This window comes from Maniola hyperantus, chromosome 22 (genome assembly GCF_902806685.2).
Source record: "Maniola hyperantus chromosome 22, iAphHyp1.2, whole genome shotgun sequence".
NCBI lineage: Eukaryota > Metazoa > Arthropoda > Insecta > Lepidoptera > Nymphalidae > Maniola > Maniola hyperantus.
Window position 1 is genome coordinate 11,276,721 of NC_048557.2, and position 25,522 is coordinate 11,302,242.

General features: G+C 39.8%; 2 protein-coding genes across 2 annotated transcripts in view; one reads left to right on the forward strand and one right to left on the reverse strand.

Moving 5' to 3' along the window:
• The window catches only part of LOC117992749 (uncharacterized), a 229,281-nt gene that overhangs the window by 165,455 nt on the left and 38,304 nt on the right, over positions 1-25,522 (forward strand). The window lies entirely within an intron of this gene.
• Positions 121-24,037, reverse strand: CapaR (Capability receptor). Its single transcript, XM_034980549.2, has 8 exons — positions 23,948-24,037; positions 22,479-22,850; positions 17,070-17,160; positions 10,026-10,225; positions 8,515-8,662; positions 3,624-3,736; positions 2,436-2,619; positions 121-822 (listed from the first exon to the last, which is right to left on the reverse strand). Exons 2-8 carry the CDS (start codon positions 22,771-22,773, stop codon positions 489-491), a joined length of 1,365 nt encoding a protein of 454 aa, XP_034836440.1. The 5' UTR covers positions 22,774-22,850; positions 23,948-24,037; the 3' UTR covers positions 121-488.

Sequence of the window (25,522 nt, forward strand, 5' to 3'; positions counted from 1 at the left end):
CTCTCGAAGGGAATCGCGTGGTCTTAAGTTATAAATTTTGCGTAAGGAAAGTCTTGTAAAATATAAACTTTATTTAATTCGTAATTATTTCACATAGATGTATGATTAAAAGATACCTACAATAGAGAAACGTACTTTATATAATATACAAAATCAATAATAGAAATCGTATTAAATACTAATCAAGATATTACATCAAGAATTGGATTTTACACATTTCACGTTTAGAGAATTCGAATGTCAATACATTAGCTTCAAAGTAAAACAGACCCTAAAAGCTTTGTGATAAAGCTCAAATTTGCCTATAAATCTCTAAGCAGCGCTCCAATCGGAAACCTTGTGAAGTCGATGGTACGGAATTTTTCACTTTAAGTCAAGAACGTTTAGGTCTATTTTACTCTGACATATTCACTGGAATTGTAAAACGGTGAGTCAGTTAACAGTCGACTACCGAGGAAGGCGGACGTGTTTCTTAACATGGCGACGCTTTACAGCTCACAGTCGTACCGCCGACCATAATCCTTCAGCATCAGCTGGCTGGCTTCCGTATTATTCTTCCTCCACACACAAGTCTCTCTTCTGTTATACTCCCTCCATCTCTCGCTGTATATGTTGCTGCTATCACTGGCACTGAAGCTGCTGCGTCTCGCGCGTTCAGTTCGGCTCCTGCGCTCGTGGCTCTGGGACCTGACCCTCACCAGGTGGGTGCCGTCGGAAGTATGGTTCACCATGGTTTCCCTGATGCTGGAGTGGTCTCGGTAGCGACTCTTCTTTCTGCGGACTCTCTTGCAGCATAAGGTTTCTTTGAAGGCTATTCTGTACCTGTCAAAAACGTAATCTGTAATATCAAAATAATATATAAAAGAAAAAGGTGACTGACTGACCGACTGAATGACTGACTGACTGATTGATCTATCAACGCACTGTACGGATCGGCCTGAAATTTGGCATGCAGATAGTTTATATTTGTGTAGTCCACGCGGACGAAGTCGCGAGCATGAGATAATAGATAAAAACTTCAAAATGGCTGCCATAAAAATTAAATAATAATAAAAAGTGTTACTGTATACGATGGTAGAGAAGTCGGAATCCTTCGTGTGCGAAAAGATCTAATTGAGTGATTTATTTGTTTTTTTTAAAATAAACGACCGATTCAATATGATCGCATACTAGATATCTACTCTGACAAAGTCACGGGTAACATGTAGTATAGTTTCAAAAGCGTTTGCATGCAGCCTAAAAGTACACAGGCCTTGATTACATACCGTAACCCGGAACCTCTGGTTAGAGTTCACTTTGTGCAAGCTAAACAGTCGGTTTAGCTAAACTTTTCATATATAAACACGAAAGTTTGTATAAGGTTCAGTTGCATGATAGGCGGTTAACGTTCATCTTTAATCAGAATAAAAAGCAAAGAAGGTTGTACAAGTTTGGATAAATATCTCCATGATTAAGGTTATCTAAAGGTAAAATTATGGTCCAAAGTAAACAAATCTTCACTTCACCCTTTATTTCCTTTTAGATTTAGTGTTATTCATTTATTTGCTCTCATGTATATTAATTGATGGTGGGTGCTTAAAAGTTATAGCTAAATATACATGAGAGACCCTTTCTTTCTTTTTGGAAATTTATAGCTATAGGACCCCGGATGGGTCCGAAACTAGTCGGGCTAACGTCGACTAAATTCGTGAGTATAGCCGGTGACAGATATTGTAAATAATGGAAATCACTCACGATAGTTTAAACGCTAAAATTTATAGCTACCCACATAGATGAAAGCAACACTACTGAAAAACATACGTCTTAGTTAAGAAGAGAACAGTCTTTCTTGAAAGAACTATTTTGTTAATACTATCTGTCCCGGCTTACTCACGTGTGTAGTCGACGTTAGCCCGACTAGTTTCGAACCCATCCGCATTAGATTCTACGGGCAGCGGCACGTGCGTCCCGCAGTCAAAACCGCGGCGCGTGCGCGGACGGACTCCCTTGAAAAAGGACCCCGGATGGGTTCGAAACTAGTCGGGCTAGCGTCGACTACACACGTGAGTAAGCCGGGACAGATAGTATTTATAATGGAAATCACTCACGGTAGTTTAAACGCTAAAACTATTTTGTTGGTATTTTTTGTCATAATGACGAAGCCTAGGAAAAGCTGATCTTTGCAGGACATTTTCTGTGACTCACAGTTTGGAGGCTCAAATCCAGTTTGGGTGTAAAGATAAGTGGAGAAGATGTTGGAAGTGATAAAGACTCACCTATGGCTCATGATGTTGTACAGGATCGGGTTGACAGTGGCAGAGATGTAGTAGAAGACGCCAGCGGCCAGGAACAGGTACTCGTTGATGGAGTGGTAGTGGCTGACGTCGGTGCCGTAGATGAAGAACAAGCGCTGGAAGTGGAAGGGCGCCCAGCACACGAAGATGTTAAAGACTCACCTATGGCTCATGATGTTGTACAGGATCGGGTTGACAGTGGCAGAGATGTAGTAGAAGACGCCAGCGGCCAGGAACAGGTACTCGTTGATGGAGTGGTAGTGGCTGACGTCGGTGCCGTAGATGAAGAACAAGCGCTGGAAGTGGAAGGGCGCCCAGCACACGAAGAAGGCTATTACCACTGCAGCTGTGGACAAACAAAAATACTTCGTACACATAGTTTCATGTTTTTTGAAATTACCGTAGAAATTCTTTGATTTTTATGATTAGAATGTAGTCCATCTCTGTCCATCTCTGGGACATAAATAATATCTATGCCTGTCAAAATAGATAGCTCTTCTAGCCAATTTTCAATAACTTTAGTTTTGTTTTATAAAAATAGCGAGCAAACGAGCAGACGACCTGATGTGATGAAGTGATTGCCGTCGGTTATGAATATTTGCAGCACCAGAGGAACCACCAATGCGTTGCCGGCCTTTCAGGAAATAATTGTTGATCTACCCCTTGAATACCCCCATTTTGAAATCTATTGCGAATATAGCCTAAACTGCTGGGGCTAGAAACTTCAAATTTTGACAGTAGGTTTTTAGGATTTTTGGGAATGTCACCCCTAAGTGGGTTAAATAGCTATAAAAGATTGTACGAAAGACCATAATTTTTCATGTCAGTCATGAAAATTAGTATTTGGGCTTTCGGGGAAAAATAAGAAATACATGTTTCACTAGGAAAAACAAGTGTTTCAGGATTTTTGGGAATTCGACTCCACATTGACTCGAGCGAATAACCGATTTTACAAAGGAGGTAGTTCTCAATTCGAAGTTCTTTAAATAAGTATATATCTTTTTATCTCGGAGTTCCTCTACGTGATCAAATCAGAAATGAAGAGATCCGTAGGAGAACTAGAGTAACCGACATAGCTCAAAGGGTTGCAAAGCTGAAGTGGCAATGGCAGGGCACATAGTTCAGAAAACCGATGGACGTTGGAGTGTCAAGGTGCTGGAATGGCGACTTCGCACCGGAAGATGAAGACGCAGTGTTGGAAGACGCCCCACTAGGTGGACGGACGACATCAGACGAGTCGCAGGGAGCCGCTGGATGGCGGCGGTGCAAGACCGTGGCGTGTGGAAGTCCCTACAAGAGACCTATGTCCAGCAGTGGACGTCTATGATGACGATGATGACATGTTTTTACCCAGCATCCGTATAATGTTCTTCCGCGACTGCGCCTGTCGCGCCTCGCCGTGCACACTGCCGTTGACCCCGTTCAGCGTGCCCGGGCTGCCGGGGCTGTGGGTGTGCGTAGACCTGGAGAAACATGCCAAATTATTATTTTTACTATGTAGATAACAGGTGCATACAGTGCGACAAGCCTATCTTGGCGCGTGGCGAAAATCGGAACTAACATTGTCGTCAAGTGTCCCCTTTGGTCTTGTTTGAATATTCTAAGCCTTTCTTCTTTCTAATTCTCCAACAGCGCCCCCCTGTCAGTACCATTTAAGTACCAAGGGAGCCTTATTTTATTTTTTTAACATTCTGACTAATATTCCCATTTCCCCTGCCTGTGCTAGAAGTAGGTACGACAATAGTGAAACGGGTGAGGTTTGAACCAGCGACCTTTCGGATTTCAGTCCGCTCCTTTAACCGTTGAGCTATCGAGGCTCTAAGTCGCTTTGTCGCACTGTACCACATTGATTTAGTGATATTGATTTGTCGATATTTCGACCCATAGAGAATTCTACCTCAAGAGTACGCATACTCATACAAGGTTTTGCATGAAAACAAAATCGTAAAATGTTGGCGGGGGACAACCCACCACCACCCATGACCCCACCAACCTGCCGGTTATAGGTAGGGTTGCCAGGCGTCCGGATAAAGCCGGACATAGGTAGGCTAGTTGATTGAATGTCCGGCCAAAATAAACGGTGTCCGGCTTCTCCGGCTTTTGTTAGGCTTTTTACATTTCGCAAACGAGCGTGGCCGAGCGCAGGCGAGTCGACTGTTTAGTCGCTCCCGCAGGCGTCAGTGCCGCCCGACAACAAGATTTATGACAATAATAAAAAAAGCTTGGTTTTACATACAATTTTTTTGTCGTACCTAATACTCAGACACAAAATCCTCAATAATGTAGGGTGTCCGGCCTTTCTACCCAAATGTCCGGCCAAACTGTCTGGTCTGTCCGGCTATAAAGATTGGCGGGATTGATTCCCGGGCGCCTTCTTGTCTCAAATCAAATGGGGTAGCATATGAAAGGGCATCAACTGTGCAATCTAAAACAGATTTTTATTTATTTTTATGCATCATAGTTTTTGAATTATCGTGCAAAATGTCCAAAAAATACGACTGTAGTACGGAACCCTCGTTGCGCGAGACTGCTGTAACCACAAATTCACAGTTTTTGGATTTTTCCCTCTACGTACCTACTAGCGTTATTGTTCTTGTAATGAAAAACTAATTTTTGCACAACGCGTCGCGTCGTCCGTTGAAAAAAGGGAAGGAAAAAGTTGATGAGAGTACATTGATGCAAATGTATTCAGTAGTAGTTGAAGCTTCATGAATTATGCAAGTGTGCGGTCCAGTGGAGCGCGGGAACCAAAAAAGATGATTAAAGAATGAGACCAACACCAATGAGAAGTACCAAAGAAGATGATTAAGCAAGATTAGTACGAATTACACTAATAATAATTATTATAATACTAGCTAATAGTGAATAGGCATCTTCTAGGTAAACGCGTCCCATCTTAGGCCACATCATCACTTTCCATCAGGTGTGATTGTGGTCAAGCGTATACCTATAATGAATAAAAAATAAAATAAAAAACTAGTTGATGCCCGCGACTTCGTCTGCGTGGATTTATGTTTTTCAAAATCCAGCGGGAACTCTTAGATTTTCCGGGATTAAAAAGTAGCCTATGTGTTAATCCAGGATATAATCGATCTCCATTCCAAATTTCAGCCAAATCCGTCCAGTAGTTTTTGCGTGATTGAGTAACAAACATCCAAACATCCACACTTTCACATTTATAATATTATTAGGATTAGGATTAATGATGAAAATTATAACATTAAGTATATATTAATAGTCAAGCTTCAGTAGCTCAATAGCTCAACAGCCAGATTCACAGTTGATGGACTATGGCAAAATCCATGTCATTCTGAGAGCATACCCTTGCTCAGCTGTGGTAGCCTAGTCGTAGTCGTTAGCACGTCCGCCTTCTAATCGGAGGAGGGCACGAGTCATATGCGTTTTAAATAATTAACTATCACTTGCTTTAACCTTGAAGGAAAACATCGTGAGGAAACCTGCATGCCTGAGAGTTCACTCAGAGGTGTGTGTTGTCTGCCAGTCCGCACATTGCCAGCGTAGTGGACTATGACCAAAGGCCCTTCTCATACTGAGAGAAGATCCGTGCTTAATAGTGAGCCGGCGCGGTGATGTGTTGATCATGATGATCATGATTATCATCACGTGCACAGAGCAACCCATGGAGAACTCTCCGGCATGCAGATTTCCTCACGATGTTTTCCTTTACCATTAAACCAAATGATATTAATTAAATGCTTAACGATACAATTAAAAGAGCTCTTGCCACCATAAATATTCCTGCGCTCATTGAGCCGGCAGGGATTAGTCGGGATGATGGCAAGAGACCTGATGGATTGACGCTGGTTCCCTGGGAACGGGGACGGGCGCTAATGTGGGACGCAATTTGCGTTGACACATTGGCCCCGTGTCATATCGGGAAGACAGCATCAAGACCGGGAGCCGCAGCAGAAACAGCTGAAAACAGCAAGCGGTGCAAGTATGTCTCTCTTATAGAGAGTTACATTTTTGTGCCGTTTGCCGTGGAGACCCTGGGGCCATGGAGTCTTAGTGCTAAAAAAATTTTACGAGACATTTCACCGCGATTAATAGCCTCATCTGGTGACTGAAGGGCTGGCTCATTTTTTGCGCAACGGATCAGCCTGGCTGTCCAGCGCGGAAATGCAGCCAGTATTCTTGGCACCATTCCACGCGGTCATGATTTATATAGTAATTAGATAAGGCTAGCTTTAAGTTTTATTGTGATATTAAAAAAAAAAGTATCAAAAAAAAAAAAAGACAGAAAACACATAAAAGCATATTACCTATACTACCACAATACAAAGTGATTAAATGCTTAAATTAAAACGCACGTAGGTACAGTTTACATTTGAACTAAAATAGTTTGTCACCCAGACCTTAATTTCGCCGGCATGTTACCCCTACAGTATGTATGCAAGTATGTCTGTGCGTATGTAGGTATCTGTGGGTGTCAGTGACAGCGGTTGCCACTAATATTGGCGTTGGGCATTATTAAAATTTAGAGCAGCCTCATCTTCGTGGAAATGACGAGAGAGATGAGACCGGTGTGTTTGTGATTATATTTTACTAGCTGATGCGCTGATGCCCGCGTCTTCGTCTGCGTGGAATTAGGTTTTTAAAATTCCTGTGGGAACACTTCGGTTTTCCGGAATAAAAAGTAGCCTATGTCACTCTCCAGATCTTTATCTATACCCATGCAAAAAATCACGTCAATCCGTTGCACCGTTGCGACATGATTGAAGGACAAACCAACAAACCAACATTTTTTCATTTTCATTAACCGACAAACAAACACACTTTCGCATTTATAATAAGGGTACTGAGTACTGACTAACTATATAAGTAGGTGATAAAAACTTCGCCCGCGTGGTTTTAGGTGTTTATCCCGTGGGAACTTTTGATTTTCCAGGACAAAAAGTACCCTATCCGTAGTAGCCCGTCCCCGGGATGCAAGGTATCTCTGTACCGAATTTCGTGAAAATATATGAACGGATGATTCTATAAAATATCCCGTGGGATCACCATGATTTAGGAAAGCAATTCCTGATAGCATCAGGGTTGAGGAGTTGGGTCCTCGTGTTCAACGATCAAGTCTTTATACTTGGTAGGTCAATTCATGGTTTTTGGATTTATTCCTTTACTTGTGCTAGAACACCTACATATCTGCCAAATTTCATGATTCTAGGTCAACGGGAAGTACCCTATAGGTTTTTTTGACAGACACAAAAGATGCACAGACAGACAGACAGACAGGCAACAAAGTGATCCTATAAGGTTTCCTTTTTCCTTTAGAGGTACGGAACCCTAAAAAAACAATAGTTCGTTCAAACAAACAGTTGAAACAAAGCCATTTGTACATAAAGTCATATATATGACATAGATACCTACTTAACTAAAAACAAGTGCTGAAGCATGGAAAATCCGCTTACAAACTACAAACTACAAACTATTGTTTTCAGAAGAACGCTTACAAACTCCGCTTTGACAGTAACCATTAAATTAACTGGGACACGACTCTAGAGGGACCTCGCTAGCTTTTAATGTAATTAATATATTTTGTTTTCTGATTTTCACGTTTGATACTCGCGAGCTCCCGACTTAGCTCGTCGGGTTTTTTTTATAAATCCCAAACTGCAGTTCTACCTATTTCTAAAAAGCGGCTATAGGTTACTGCAAAAATTTGTATGAGTAAAGAAATTTGAATTGAATTGAATTGAATTCAGTACTCGTTAAAATGATCTGAATATATAATAAGAAAAGGTGACTGACTGACTGACTGACTGACTGATCTATCAACGCACAGCTCAAACTACTGGACGGATCGGGCAGAAAGAAGATTTTTGAAAATTCAACCCCTAAGGGGGTGAAATAGATGTTTAAAATTTGTGTAGTTCACGCGGACGAAGTCGCGACCATAAGCTAGTATATCATAAGGAAAGGTGACTGACTGACTGACTGATATATCAGTCAACGCACAGCTCAAAGTACTGGACGGATCGGGCAGAAATTTGGCATGCAGATAGTTTTTAAGACGTAGGCATCCGCTAAGAAAGGATTTTTGAAAATTCAACCCCTAAGGGGGTGATGGAATAGATGTTTGAAATTTGTGTAGTTCACGCGGACGAAGTTGCGAGCATAAGCTAGTTTTGAGTATAATTTAAATTACTTAAGTTAATAATAAAATAGGTAATAACCAAAATCCAAATCAAAATACAAAAAAGATACGTACCCCATGACATACCTGATCCGCAGCCCCATCCTGACGTAGAGGCAGAGGATGAGCAGGCCGGGCAGCAGGAAGAAGAACAAGCTGCTCAGCTCGCAGATGTGCCACGAGGGCAGCTCCAGCATCGCGCAGAACGCCGACTCCAGCGACGCGTTGCCTGATGCTGATGGAAAAGTCATCATTTTTTATACTGTGACCCAAGATATCCATACTAGCCGTATCTACGGAGAGAAGTTAGTAAAGCACTCTTTTTTTAAATAGAGATAGCGAGCAAACGAGCAGGTGGGTCACCTGATGTTAAGTGATTACCGCCGCCCATGAACATTTGCAGTCCCAGAGGAACCGCCGATGCGTTGCCGGACTTTTAGGAATTTGTTGGTCCGCCCCTTGAATAACCCCATGTTGTAATCTAGTGGGAACACCGCCGATGGGAGTTGGTTCCACAGTTTGCATGTGCGTGGAAAGAAGGATCTGGCACAGCGGAAGGTCGAAGTGCACCAGACACCCAGCTGGTGAGGGTGAAATTCCTTACGGTGGCGCGCGGTGCGGTTGTAGAAAAATGAGGGTGGAATGACTCTGAATTTAGAGTTTTAAAAATCCCGTGGGAATTCTTTGATTTTTCGTGGTGAAAAGTAGTCTATGTCACTCTCCGTGTCTTTAACTATAAACATTTAAAAAAACATTTTCTGTGATGTAACTGCATGATACCGAAGATTACGTATAAAATAACTGCAAATTCACGATTTTTAGATTTATCCGTCACGTGTGCTATAAGACCTACCAATCTGCTAATTTCATGATTCTGGGACCACGGGAAGTAGGTACTCTAGATAGGTTTCTTGACAGACACGAGATACAGACAGACGTTGTATAGAAGCAGGCGTTACTTTGCGGAAGTCCATGATATACAATGAACCAAAAGTTTTATTTGCTGTAATCCGCTGAAACAGGTCGAATCTGTATAGTGCAACATGCAGCATGCGAAATGCGTATTGCTTGCCTGGTGGCTGCTTCTTCCTGCATGTTTAGCAGTGGGAGGGCGGGCGGTGCATTTCGCATGCTGCATGTTGCACCATACAGATACGACCTGTTTCAGCGGATAACAGCAAATTAAGCTTTTGGTTCATTGAATAGACAGACAGACAACGAAGTGTGATCACTTCGTACCCCGAATGCCATCTCAACCTGTCGCGTACTATAGGATTAATAAAATACGTACGGGTATTCGTTGTCATCCGTTTAAATCCATCTTAGAAGTTAATCGCAGCAAAGCAAATATACGCTTCGCAAATCTCATCACGCCTTGATCGAATTCATTATGCAAAATACTCAGTGATTGATAGCACTGGCAGATTTGGTGTTACATATTATGTAGATGTCTCTAACAATGATATATAGACTATAGATGCATACGTGCGGGTGCGCGGGGCGTCACCCACCCTGGTGCTCTGATTGCCATCTCGATCGGTCGCGTAATAATTATGTGTAGCGCACTATGGGGAGTCTATATTAGATAGGTGACTTACCGGGTGGGTAGTCATGGTAGTTGACGGTAGTGTAGTGCGCGAAGGGCGAAGCGGCGAGTAAGGACAATGCCCACAGAGCCAGCACGATCCGCAGTGCGCGTCGAAGCCCCGCCACAGCGTAGATGTGCAGAGGGTGACAGATGGCCAGGTAGCGTTCTAGTGTGAACGCCACTATTGTTAGCACTGACACGTATGACGCCCTGCGGGAAGAGAAAACTATATTCATTTATTTTATTTAAATTACCAATCTATTTTTGTTTAAATTATAAATTTATTTATTTCAATTATGCTCCTGAAAAAAGAAAACTAGTAGACAATCGAAGATGTATTTTAAAGCCATCAAGATACACCATGGAAAGGCCGATAGGTTCTCGTACTTATCTTCGATATTAATATTCATAGGCCTTACAACTTACAATTCGAACAAGATCTCTATCGAATAATCGACGAAATATCGACAGACTCTCGACCGTACCCTAATCGAGATTGGAATTCTCGATTGAATTTCGTACCTTCGGTATTATTCAGAAATTAACATCTGGTAATTGTATAAGTTACGGCAGGTGACAATATCCGATGGGAAATCATCTCGGACGAATAATTCGTGCAGAATGCGGACATTCTGGCAAAATCAGGCGCAAAGGCACGTCAGATAGGCCCAGAGCCTGTCTGCGGTATACCTAAAAGCCTGGTTCAACTCACCCTTCTAACCTATTGCTACTATGACACACTCAACCGCTGGAGAAACTTGCCAGGGTTAAACCACTCGAAAGCGCTGGTTAAATCCTTCAGCAAGAAGGTAGCATCTGAGGTGCTGTCGCTTAACAGAAGTAACATGTGCATCCTGGTGCGAGCTTTAACGGGTCACTGTGGCCTGAAAAGGCACATGTATAACCTTAAGCTCCAGGGCTCGGACATCTGCAGGCTGTGCCACGAGTCCCCCGAGACTCCGATGCACATTATCTGCTTCTGCCCTGCTCTGATGCACAAACCTAGCGTCCACCTAGGGAGACACATCATTTATCCGGAGGACGTTACTTCAATTCCAGTCAAGAAGGTGCTGCTGTATCTGGCGGCCACAGGATTTGATAAGGAACTGTGAAGTGGAGGCAAACACAATAGATTGGAGACGGTCGCAGTGATTCAGGGATAGCAAGGACCTGTATAGCCCCAAAGAAGAAAGAAGAAGAAGAAGAATTCGTGCAGAGACATCATGCTAAAGCCTACAATTGAGTATTAAATCAAGTCACACAGATCAACTAGAAAATATTTTTCAATAGAGGTAGGCTTCACTCTATCGTGGATTTAGGTTTTAAAAACCCGTGGGAACAAAAATGTAGCATATCTGTTAGCCCGTCACGCGTCCCCGAGAAGCAAGATATCTGAGTGCCAAATTTCGTAAAAATATTTAAATGCATGGTTCTTTAGAAATTCCGTGGGATCACCACGATTTGAGAATGCAATTCTTTGCAGCATCAGGGCTGAAGAGTTGGGTCCTCGAGTTCAAAAAATCTTTTCTTGGTGGGTACCTACCTCCAATATCAATTTATAACCGACAGTTTTTAAATCCCATCCATTTTTGTGGTCAGATCCCGTACAGCATCAGGATTCAGGAGTTGTAATTCAAATTTTTTATGGCACAATGTCGCCAAGCTTCTCTATCGATTAAAAAAAATTACTCGGTTCAGAAATCTCAGAGTTTTCGGTGTATATAGGTAGATAGAAAAACACGATTTCTCCTTTTTTGAAAGTCGGTTAAAAAGCAGCCTATGTTACTCCCTGATTAGTTTTCTACTTGCCTGTGAAAGTCCCGTCAAAATAGTAGTTCCAACGATTAGCCCGTTAAAATCTATAGACACTTCAATTTTACTTATTAAAGTATAGATTACATTTAAAAATAATATTTATTATAATAAATTAAATTAAATAATAATGTAAATAATCAAATCATGTAACGCTTTGTTACATAGTATACCTCCAGTGTGCTTACATTTAATATACGGAACACTGAAAAAGACTCAATGCTGACAAAATGGCGGGTATCATACAAAACTAGTTTCATACAAAATTCACGGTCCAATGATCGATTCGGTTTAGTCATCAATATGTCAAAGTAGCAAAAAATTCGCTATCCGCCCTATCGAAGCTCAGTAACCCTGAAAATTAATGCGAAAACTCACAAAAAATTTCCTAGATACCCTACTTCAATCTAGAAAACGGTGTCACTAGATTGTTACTTCAAAATGTAAAATATTCAATAGAATAGATTAAATAGATAGAGATCTGATTCGTTAAAGCCTAGATATATGTATTGGGTTGGAATTGCTTTACCTACTATCAAAAGAGCACCAGCAAGTAACTCGGCATGTGTCAATATGTCATAATAATATAGGCACGGTATGTTCGCGCTCCCGATCGGCCCGTGATATCACTGGGGGCCATGCCCGAAAATCAGCGCTGCAGTCGACCGGCTGTAGCAATAAGCTGAGGCAGCGCCCCGTTCGGCCAACATAGACACTAAGCTAGTTTTAAAAAGTGGGTGCCTGGGTCTTGGGGAACCAGGGAGCATGGACACTGGTCGGCTCCTTGGTTCCCCAGGGACTACGGTACCCTACCTGTTTGTACCTATTTGTAAATTTGGCTGAATAAAAGGTTTTTATTATTATTAGGTACCTATTAAGTGATTTTTTTTTATATAACGGATTCGGATTTTTCCTTTACTTTCCACTACTGATCCGGGTCTCCTCTCAGAGTGAGAAGGGTTTAGGCCATGTCTGCCACGCTGACCCAATGCGGATTGGCAGACTTTACACACCTTTGAGAACATGGAGAACTCTCAGGCATGCAGGTTTCCTCATGATGTTTTCCTTTACCGTTGTACAAGCGAATGATATTGAACTAGCTTATGCTCGCGACTTTGTCCGCGTGGGCTACACAAATTTCAAACCCCTATTTCACCCCTTTAGGGGTTTAATTTTCAAAAATTCTTTTTTAGCGGATGCCTACGCCATAATAGCTATCTGCATGCCAAATCTCAGCCCGATCCGTCCAGTAGTTTGAGCTGTGCGTTGATAGATCAGTCAGTCAGTCACCTTTTCGTTTTATATATTTAGATAACTAACTCCGAAAAGTTAGAGGTGCGTACCTGGCATCGACCCCCCGGCCTCCGATTAAGAGGTGGATGGTCTAACCACTAGGCCATCACAGCTTTATTTATAACTAGCTGATGCCCGCGACTTCGTACGAGTGGGTTTAGGGTTTGGGTTTTTAACAATCCTGTGGGAACTCTTAAATTTTCCGGGATAAAAAGTACCCGGGTTGCAAGCTACCTCTGTACCAAATTTCGTCGAAATCGGTTGAACGGTTGAGCCGTGAAAAGCTAGCAGACAGACAGACTGACAGACACACTTTCCCATTTATAATATTAGTATGGATATTGAATACAGAGATCGTTGATCGCAAATATCCATACAGCTGAGTGAGCTTATTATAAAATGTTTTCAAGTAAACAGCTTCGTATGAAACCCGCCCGTTTCATCGTCTGAACGCTTGATCGAAGAAATAGCTGTGTAGGGTGACCAACTCATGCTATATAGCAGGATATTCCTATTTAAATCCATGCCAATATTATAAATGCGAAAATGGGTAAGTAGGTATGTCTATGATTTTATCATTCGGTCATTTAACCGATTTTGACGCAATTTGGTAATTTGGAAATTTGGTGGGTGCGTTTGGAACCCTCGTAGCTTTAGTTTTAAGTTTGTGTAATAATTATCACCACTATATCTTACAAATCCAACATCTGACTATCAAAAAGAGTAATTTATTACCTATTTTGAATAAATCATTTCACTTTTGACTTTTGACAGAGATAGCTTGCATCCCGGGGAACGACATAGGTTGCTTTTATCCCGGAAATCAAAGAGTTTCCACGGGATTTTTAAATAGTTAAATCCACGCAGACGAAGACGCAGGCATTATCATTACCCATATTATAAATGCGAAAGTGTGTTTGTTTGTTGGTTTGTCCTTCAATCACGTTGCAACGATGCAAACGATTGACCAGATTTTTTGCATAGCAAAAGATCTAGAGAGTGACTTAGGCTACTTTTTATCCCGGAAAATCAAAGAGTTCTCGCGGGATTTTTTAAAAACCTCAATCCACGTGGACGAAGTCGCGGGTATCAGCTAGTTTACATACAACTTGTAGCTATCCTGGTTTCGGATTAAAAATTTATAGTCACTCAAATGATTGCCGTCTCAGATCTAGTGAAATATTTTCAATTTCTGCATAACACATCTCTATATGCCATAGTAAAATCACATTTATACTGAACTAGCTTATGCTCGCGACTTCGTCCGCGTGGACTACAAAATTTCAAAATCCTATTTCACCCCCTTAGGAGTCGAATTTTCAAAAATCCTTTCTTAGCGGATGCCTACGTCATAATAGCTATCTGCATGCCAAATTTCAGCCCGATCCGTCCAGTAGTTTGAGCTGTGCGTTGATAGATCAGTCAGTCAGTCAGTCAGTCAGTCAGTCAGTCAGTCAGTCAGTCACCTTTCCCTTTTATAGAATAGAATAGAATAGAATAGAATATTTTTTTATTCATGTAAACTTTTTAAAAGTGCTTATGAATAGTCAGGTTTAATTTACCACTGGTTCGGAATGCCGTTCCTACCGAGAAGAACCAGCAAGAAACTCGGCGGTTGCTCTTTTTAATTTTTCAATTTACAATGTTATTATACCGTACTATACAAGCCATTGCAGCCCCGTGCATTGCTGGAGCGAGTCAAATCCAAGCTTTTTTATCGTTTACATAGTCTGCGACTGTATAATATGCTTTTTTTAGGAGCATACTTTTAACACATTTTTTAAACTTGTGTAAAGGCAAGTCCAAAATTGCTTGTGGAATTTTATTATAAAATATTACACTCATTCCCACAAATGACTTTCGCACCTTCCAGAGGCGGAGCGCAGGAGTAGCTAGCTTATTTTTGTTTCTAGTTTGCCTATCATGGAGATCACTGATTTTTTTGTAACTGTGAATGTTTTGTCGTACAAAAATTATATATAATATTATATATATAGACTACCCATACTTTATTTATATATATAGACTAGCGACCCGCCCCGGCTTCGCATGGGTGCAATGTAGATACTAATGTCAGTGAGGCGTGATTAATAATCCATACTTCCATACAAATATTATAAATGCAACCACCCGTTCCCCCTCCATCTCGTTTTGTTGGGCGTTACCTTAGTTTTTTACCGACCTAATTCACATTATTTCAATTTCCCTAGGGATCTCTAACTTTTTAAGAATTGAACAGTACCTATAAACCTTCCTCTTGAATCATTCTATCTATTGGTGAAAACCGCATTAAAATCCGTTGCGTAGTTTAAAAGATCTACGCGTTCAAACATATATACAGACAGCGGGAAGCGACTTTATATTTTTATACTATGTAGAGATACGTAGAGGGCGTAAGAGCGGCGATAGCCTTGTGGTGAAGACATCGGCCTTCGTATTAGGAAGGTCGGTGGTTCGATCCCAGGCACGCACCACTAACTTTTTTTTTTTTTTTTTTAATAGATATAGCGAGCAAGCGAGCAGGCGGGTCACCTGATGTTAAGTGATTACCGCCGCCCATGAACATTTGCAGCACCAGAGGAGCCGCCGATGCGTTGCCGGCCTTTTAGGAATTTGTTGGTCCGCCCCTTGAATACTACTACCTTGAAAACTTCCCGAATATGTGCGTTTTAAGCAATTAAAATATCACTGGCTTTAACGGTGAAGGAAAACATCTTGAGGAAACCTGCATGCCTGAGAGTTCTCCATAATGTTCTCAAAGGTGTGTGAAGTCTACCAATCCGCAGACTTCACACGCCAAAACCCTTCTCATTTTGAGAGGAGACCCGTGCTCTGTAGTGAGCCGCTGACTCTGTTTTCCTTCACCGGTAAAGCAAGTGATATTTAATTAATTAAAGCGCACATAACTCCGAAAAGTTAGAAGTGCGTGCCCGGGATCGAACCCCCGACCTCTAATTAGAATGCGGACGTCCTAACTACTAGGTTATCACAGCTTATTATCAGTCAGTCAGTCTTGATACCACTTGTTATAGTAATCAGTTGAATACATATACTAATTATAATTATTTGTTCATGAACACATTTTCTTTGCTTTATGGTGTAACCACAAGTTATGTCCCCAGCCAAATAGGCTACTTGACAATTTTTTTAAGTTGGTCTTAAATGGTTAATATTTGTCCTATTATATCAAAAAAATTAACACTATATTTTTTTGCGCCCTAAAAACCGTAAAACTTTAATTTAAAAAAATATTTTTCTTAGACAGGTGAAAACACTGTCGGCCATGTTTGGCCGATAGATTATCTGTGCTCTGACGTCATGCATTTGTAAACAACAGTATAACCCTGTGGTTATACTGTTGTTTACAAATGCATGACGTCAGACCACAGATAATCTATCGGCCAAACATGGCCGACAGTGTTTTCACCTGTCTAAGAAAAATATTTTTTTAAATTAAAGTTTTACGGTTTTTAGGGCGCAAAAAAATATAGTGTTAATTTTTTTGATATAATAGGACAAATATTAACCATTTAAGACCAACTTAAAAAAATTGTCAAGTAGCCTATTGTATTGCCAACGTTCTGGTTACACCCTGTATTTATGGTTAAGATGATGATGGATGAATAATATGCATAAAACTCGTTTCTTGTGTCTAAATTCTAAATTCTAAATAAATTATTCTTATTCTTATAAGTAGACTAGCTTATGATCGCGACTTCGTCCGCGTGGACTACAAAATTTCAAAACCCTATTTCACCCCCTTAGGAGTTGAATTTTCAAAAATCCTTTCTTAGCGGATGCCTACGTCATAATAGCTATCTGCATGCCAAATTTCAGCCCGATCCGTCCAGTAGTTTGAGCTGTGCGTTGATAGATTAGTCAGTCAGTCAGTCAGTGAGTCAGTCAGTCACCTTTTCCTTTTATATATATAAAGAAGATGTATAGTTACGCTTCTGAGATGAGAGCTCGCAGCTTGCAGAACACCACCCCCAGGCTGTAGGGGTACTGGTGCCAGTACACGGACAGGTCGTTTGGTAGCCCTGCGGACAAAGAGAATACATCAGTACCCTTACCCGGCTGAGTTTGTTGTGGGCTCTTCTCAGACCTGGGCGCGTTTGGAACCCTCGTAGCTTTAGTTTTAAGTTTGCGTAATAATTATCACCACTATATATTACAAATCCAACATCTGACTATCAAAAAGAGTAATTTATTACCTATTTTGAATAAATCATTTGACTTTTTTTTTTAAAAGGAATATTAGCCATGTTAAATGACTAATATTCCCCTTTCCTCTCCAACTAAGCGTCAAGCTTGTGCTAGGAGTAGGTACGACAATAGTGCAACGGGCGGGGTTTGAACCGTCGACCTTTCGGTTTTCAGTCCACTCCTATACCGGTTGAGCTATTGAGGCTCTTGAGGCTTTGACTTATTATAAATGCGAAAGTGTGTTTGTTTGTTGGTTTGTCCATCAATTACGTCGCAACGGTGCAACGGATTGACGTGATTTTTTGCATGGGTATAGATAAAGGCCTGGAGAGTGACATTTTATCCCGGAAAATCAAAGATTTCCCACGGGATTCCTAAAAACCTAATTCCACGCGTCCTAAACCACGTCATAATAACTAACTGCATGCCTCAGCCCGATCCGTCTAGTAGTTTGAGCTGTGCGTTGATAGATCATTCAGTCAGTCAGTAACATTTTCCTTTTATATATTTAGATACAGATGAGCTTGAAATGTGATCGAAGTTTCAATTGAAGCCCGTAATGGACTCAATAAAGTCATGCTCCAGTTTTATGGACATTACGCACCCTGCAAGGAAGGTCGCGCTGTAAAGCTTTATTAAAAAGGGTGTGTTTATTGTTTATAATATCAGTATTTGTTCGAGTATAAAGTTAGCTCTGAACTAGTGGCACAGAGAATTCAACCTCAAGAGTATACATTTATACAAGGTTTTGCATGAAAACTAAATCCCGCGGAAGGACATATGCTACTTTTTATCCCGGAAAATCAAAGAGCTCCCACGGGCATTTTTGAAACCCAAATCCACGCGTACGAAGTCGCGGGCATCAGATAGTTTATAATAAGGGTACTGATTTCTGTTCTATAGTGACTCTCACCTTTCTTATGATTCACAGAAAAGATTAATTAAATAACTAACTAAATCTAGACTCAAACGAACTTGAATAGTAAATCACAAATGAATAGAAAGGTAATTAGAATTCGAGGGTGAAGCTTTCCAAAAATCGGTAGATTAAATTTATTACAGTAATTTAAACATAGTATTTTCCTCCATGAATGGATTTGGATTAGATATTTGGTAGTGCCAATAAAATATTATTTAGTTTATTTCATCAAAACTCAAACGAAATCAATAGAAACGTCAAACGGTGCGTGTTTTTGATACCAATCGGATTTATTTAGAGAAAGTTTTCGTAATTTGGGGCTTAAGTAATTGGATTTTCTTTCTCTTCATTTGGAAGGGTACGATTGATGACTAGTACAAAAGGAAAGGCGGTGATAGCCTAGTGGTTAAGACATCGGCCACCTATTCGAGCAGCCGAGGTTCGAGTCCGGGTGTGCACCTCTAGCTTTTCGAAGTTATAGTGCGTCTAAGTATTTACATATTTTATTTTATTTTATTTTATTTTATTGGTTTGCCAACAGATAGTACACATATTATAAAATAACAATTACAATTCACAGAGAAAAAATTTAGAGTGTACACCCAATTACTGGCAAACCGGCATGCATTTTAAAAGCTTGCAAGTGCGGGATGGGATTACCAGTTAACTTAAAGCTAAAAATACAAATATGAAAAAATAAAAAATAAAAACACTGCAATTTACAATAGTACTAAATATTAAATACTAAATATTACATAAAACAAGAAAAATAAGAAAAATTACGAAGAAGCATACGAGTTTATAATGCTGCATCAATATACTGATGAATACATCAATATATGACTTGCTTTATCGATGAAGGCAAACATAGAAAACCTGAATGTCTGAGAGTTCTCCACAATAGCCGGGGCGGGTCGCTAGTTCTGTATATTTTTTACTAGCTGATGCCCCCGACTTCGTGCGCGTGGAATTAGGTTTTTTAAAAATCCCGTGGAAACTCTTTGATTTTCCGGGATAAAAAGTAGCCTCTGTCACTCTCTAGCTAGGTGATTCTCTAACTCAGTGTCTAACACTAAATGATAGCCACCGAGGTTGGTTGGTTCTACATTGCTGCTTCACTGGGTGATATTAAAAAAAATATTTTGGTAGAGAACCTTTAACGGATTAAAATTGAGCTCGGTGGCTATCATTCAGTGTTAGAAACTGAGTTAGCGAATCACCCTGCAGGTCTTTATCTTTCCCATGCAAAAAATAACGTCAATCTGTTGTGACGTGATTGAAGGACAAATCAATAAACCAACAAACAAACACACTTTCGCATTTATAATACGGGTACTGATTCGATGACAAGTAGGTAAGTCCTTGATCGCGATTTCATCTGACGGTAAGTGGCGATGCAGTCTAAGGTGGAAACGGGCTAGTTTGAATTTGCGGCAGTTTAATTAAATCTATGCATCTAATACGTTTCGATGCAGAATCGTACTGGAACGCTAAATCGCTTCGTGGTACAGCTTCATTGTCCTTGTATTTCCTGTGTGAATACCTATTGTTTGTCAACATAATGTTGTTATTGTATTTACATTTCAATACAAAGTTGTATGGAAGCAATTGCCTTTGTATTCGGCTGCCCTAAACATAGGTACACATATAATATGATGATAATGTAAACCTTGTTTTGGTACGGAACCCCAATTTTTTTTATTCGATTACTAGTTAGCCCATGACTGCGATATCACCTGGTGGTAAGTGAACATGCAGTCTAAGATGGTAGCGGGCTAGGAAGGAATATGTATATGGCACGGCATCGTACCAGAACGCTAAATCGCTTGGTGGCACCGCTTTGTCTGAAGAGTGGTAACTAGCGACGTCCGTAGCCTCCCACCAGACCAGACCAGAGACAATTTAGAAAATATAATTCCCAAACTGCCCCTGCAGGGAATCAAACCCGGTACTTCACATTTATAAGACCACAGCTTTTACCACTGCGCCATGGAGGTCCCAATATAAGGGATTGTCAATCTTCTAAATATATAAAAGGAAAAGGTGACTGACTGACTGATCTATCAACGCACAGCTTAAACTACTGGACGGATCAGGCTGAAATTTGGCATGCAGATAGCTATTATGACGTAGGCAGCCGCTAGGAAAGGATTTTTGACAATTCAACCCCTAAAGGGATGAAATAGGGGTTTGAAATTTGTGTAGCTAGTATAGGTATAAGTAATAATAATTGGGTTTTGTCTCAATTATTCGGATGATAGAGCTCTCAAAGATGGCTTTTAATAACAAAATTCTTCCCCTCGCCTTTTGTCCCTTTTACAAGTTCTTTTTAACGCAAAAAACTCAATATTTCAATATTCCCTCGCAAATCTACAGCAATTTAAATTGTACTTTGTCAGTCATTAACGCAGCTTCGCTAAGGGTCTTTTCACACGAATATTATAAAGATCAAAGTTTGTGTGAATGTGTGTGTATGCTTGTTACTCTTTCACGCAAAAACTACTAAACTAAACTACTGGACGGATTTGACTGGAATTTGGAATGAAGATAAATTATACCCTGAATTATTAACACAGGCTACTTTTTATAGAAATGATATTATTAATTGAGCCTATAACCATAATGAGCATCATCAATTGGGTACTTCACTCCAATTTTTTTATTACTTTATTATAAACTAAGATAAAAATAATGACGTAAACTGAAAAAAACTAATTAAATCGATCAAATAACAAAAAAGTTGTAAGCATTTAAATATTTTTGATTAGACAGAGATAGCGATATAGGATTTTGACGTCACACCTTACGAATGCTACAGTAGCTTCGTGCGGTTTCATACAAATTTTCGTTTTGTGAGAAAGGGATAGAAGACCCTCTCACTCCAAAATTAAAATGCCTGTAACTTTGTAAATCTTTGTTGGATTTTAATATTTTTTCAGCGTACGTCATTATTTTTATCCTAGTTTGTAATAAAGTAATAATATTTATCAAATTAAATAGTAGGAAAATACCCAATTATGCGCTCTACCTACAGCAAGGCAACAGAGTGAACTGGAGTGATGAAACTCTTGGTTTGATCCTAAATCGACGATATGTCAAATATTAGGCTACGGTGACTTTATATCATTGAAAAATAGGGTTACCTTAATGCTACCTGCGTCAAATGTACTAACATTTGACGCCTGCCAGTGACGTCGACGCCTCGTCATATTGGTCGTGAACTGTTTTTTTTGTTAAATAGTGTAATTTCTCTAATAGTTAAATGTTAGGGTCTTACATTGTATGGAAGTTGGAAGTTATTGGTGACAAATTAAAAAACTGTAACGGCACGATTTTTTTTTAAAGAATATTAGCCATGTTAAATGACTAATATTCCCCTTTCCTCTTCAACTAAGCGTCAGGCTTGTGCTAGGAGTAGGTAAAACGATGCCGAGCCGTTGAGAACGCAACCGTATGCATGTGAAAAGGTCCTAAAGGATTTAAGCTAGAGTGACCAGACGAGCGTTGGCAAATTAATTAGTTTAAATGCGATCGATTTATTTTCGGTTTTACCGCCAAACCGGTATCGATTCACGGTTAATAGGTATTCATTAAGCATTCGGAAACCGATTTACTGTAATCGATTCCGCCGCTGTCCGTGAAACTGTGAAAAATGTTGATTGCTGAATACTAATTTATTACTGTAGCCGTTGTGATCTTAATTTGATCACATTAAGATTTCCCTGATCAATGAACCCGACTGCCCTCTGTCCTTACACTTGGTAAAATATAACATTGAGATCCGTAGGAGAACTAGAGTTACCGACGTAGCTCAACGGGTTGCGAAGCTGAAGTGGCAACAGAAAGTGCACATAGTCTGAAAATATGACAGACGTTGGGGTCCCAAGGTAGTATAATGGCGACCTCGCAGTGAAAATCGCATTATGAGCAGAAATCCCCCCCCCCCACTAGGTGGAAAACCAGATTAAAAGAATCACAGAGAGCCGCTGGATTTAGGCGGCACAGGGTAGTGATGTGTGGAAGTCATAATAATGTACAGCAGTTGTCGTCTATCTGTTGTTGATGATGATGATGATGATGATGATGATGATGATGATGATGATGATGAAAATATAACATCAGCAAAGTGAAGTGACGTAGACCACGAGTTAGATAGCTAAGAAAACAGCTGGAATAATCTATATTTATAACTAAACTGAAACTGTATAGTATGGATGCAATAGACAAACTTACCAAAGAGCAGCAGTAATAGATCGCTGAGCGCCAAACTGAACAGATAGTAGTTGGTGTCGGTGTGCATGGCGGGGTGCCTCACGATCACCACGCACACTGCGACGTTGCCCACCACCCCCGTCACGAAGATGACCAGCAGGAACCCCGTGATGGGCACTATGCGCGACAGCGGCAGGCGGCGGGGACCCATCAGCCACCAGAGCATCTCATCTTCACTGCAGTCGAACACACTCAGGTTTGTGCACCGCGTATAGAACTGTTCTGAGGTCTCATTTCGCCGAAGGAAGTCCTCCATTTTAGTAATGTTTTTACTGTTCTATTGAACTTTTAATAAAAATCACTCACAAGTAACTTGTATGTCTATTTCAGTCACTGTTACCCAAAAACAACGGATTACTATACGTCTTAAGGCTTCATAGCCATAATATATTAAACTAGATGATGCCCGCGACTTCAGCTGCGTGGATTTAGGTTTCTACAAGTCCCGTGGGAACTCTTCGATTCTCCGCGATAAAAAGTAGCATGTGTCCTTTCCCGGGATGCTAGCTATCTCTTTACCAAATTTCGTCAAAATCGGTTGAATGAATGGGCCGTGACAATCTAGCAGACAGACACACATATAATATTAGTATGGATCAGTATGGATAGTTAAAAACACCTTAGTTTTGCTCAGTACTGAAAATACTTTCTAAGTGGGAGTATGGTGGGAGTATTTGGCAGATTATTGCCCACACATAGTATTGCCATGTTAATAGTTAGCTATAATTTTTTTCTATAGTATCAATTCTATGTTAATTATTGAAAATGACTGGTTTTCGTAAAACCAAGGGTTTTCCTATTAAATTGAAACACATTGAAATTCCCAAATGGAAACTAAAAATAAGAAAACTATTGTATAGTATATCCTGTATTTTTTATTCTTTGTGATAGTATTTATAGTATTTAAATTAAATTAAATTAAATATTTTTATACCGTAACCCTTTTATAAAATAAGTTATCGCAAAGTTTCATTCCAATCTAATAATTATAAATAACTAAAATAAAATAAAATGTTTTAATTCGACTAATAAAAGGATCGTAATTATGGAAGAAATCTGGAAGAAATCTCTGTTAAGAGATAAGCATTTCCAATGCAACTTAATTCATTATTAAGTACTTTGTAACTAAAATTTTGTTATATGAAAAATAGAAAAAAAAATTGGATTCTGATTTTAATTTCAATCAATTTTGTTCATAAAAGTTATACTAGTACGTTTTAATACAAAATACTTCTATAATAACAATTTTCAAAAGGTTTTCTTTCTACATTATTAGTGTTCCATACTCGATAGTAAAAGTCGGGCCACTTAACATGTGTTTGTCTATCTGTCACACTTATTTTCTTCCGAAACTATTATAAATATAAAACTGAAAGTTACCGCTATTATAAAAACATAGTACTTGTAATTAGAATTTTTACAATATTCACCAATATTATTTAAACTCCGTAAGTACTTATTTTTAAAAATAGACCTAAAAACTTTTTTAGTAAACTCGTAAACTTCGTAGTGGTTCGTAGCGCTATCTACGGGTCTACGAGGCTACGTCCGTAGCGGGACGCGGGAAGGCTCAGACTGAACATGGGATGAAGCATGCTCCATTTAGTTTCTGAGGACGAAAAGAACGATATTTTATACAATAGAAAGCCGTAACTTTTAATGATAAAACGCTTTGCTACGAAATAGTTTCTCTATATTATGTTATAATAATTATTTATATTAAAGGAAAACTGACTAACTGGCTTATGAAGTATGAAGTACTAGATTATTCCTGCGCTTTCGTTCGCGTGGACTACACAAATTTCAGAACCCTATTTAACCCCCTTAGGAGTTGAATTTTCAAAAATCCTTTCTTAGCGGATCTCTACAGTAATAATAGCTATAGTAATAAATAATAATAGATTAGCTATAAAGTAAAAAAACCGGCCAAGTGCGAGTCAGCCTCGCGCAATGAGGGTTCCGCACTACAGTCGTATTTTTTCGACATTTTGCACGATAATTCAAAAACTATGATGCATAAAAATAAATCAAAATCTGTTTTAGAATGTACAAGTGAAGACCTTTCATAATAATATGATACCCCACTTGATATAGTCACTCACTTCGAAAGTTGAAATACTAATTATTAGTTCATGACAACAATTTAATTTTGTTTGTGTGATCTAACCCTAAATTCACGGTTTTCAGATTTTTCCCCTAAAGCCAGCTATAAGATCTACCTACCTGCCAAATTTCATGATTCTAGGTCAACGGGAAGTACCCTGTAGGTTTCGTGACAGACAGACAGACAGACAGAATGACAGACAGACAGACAACAAAGTGATCCTATAAGGGTTCCGTTTTTCCTTTTGAGGTACGGAACCTTAAAAACACACAATTATAAGTAATGCGGTCTCCTTTTGAAGTTGGTAAAAAAGTGGTGCTGTTTTTATTTATAAATAACCCATTGAACGTTTCCATTTCGGCGGTTCCGTAATACAAGGAGTGCACTTTCATTTTACGCATCGGTAATTTTTTTTACCCTCCAGAGGAACTTTATAAATATTTTTGACGGTTTTACAAGAATAAACTGAAATATATAAACGGAAGAAATTAATTTCATTTAATTCAAACATCCACACTTTCACATTTATAATATTAGTAGGATAGATAACAGCGTTCCCAACTGCGTCGCATAGGGAGATCATCAAAGCTAATCCTTAGCAGAGATAATTTATTACATCTCTGGTAACTAGTTAGTGGAATGACGGACCGATTTGCATGTCCTGGATGTTCCGGATTACAATGGAAAGTTCCCGGACGTTAATTACTGGTATTGTCTCCCAACTGTATAGAATTAGTCGCCAGGGTCGCCTCTAGTCCATGGCGCCTGGCGCCCTCTAGAGTTGAGCCATTATGAACGTGCGAACCGAGTCATAAACCATTTTTATCAGACCTCTCGCTCTCACTTACAGGCCTTATGAAACTGGAACTTGATGCTCTGGTGTTCAGTGTAACAGTAAAAA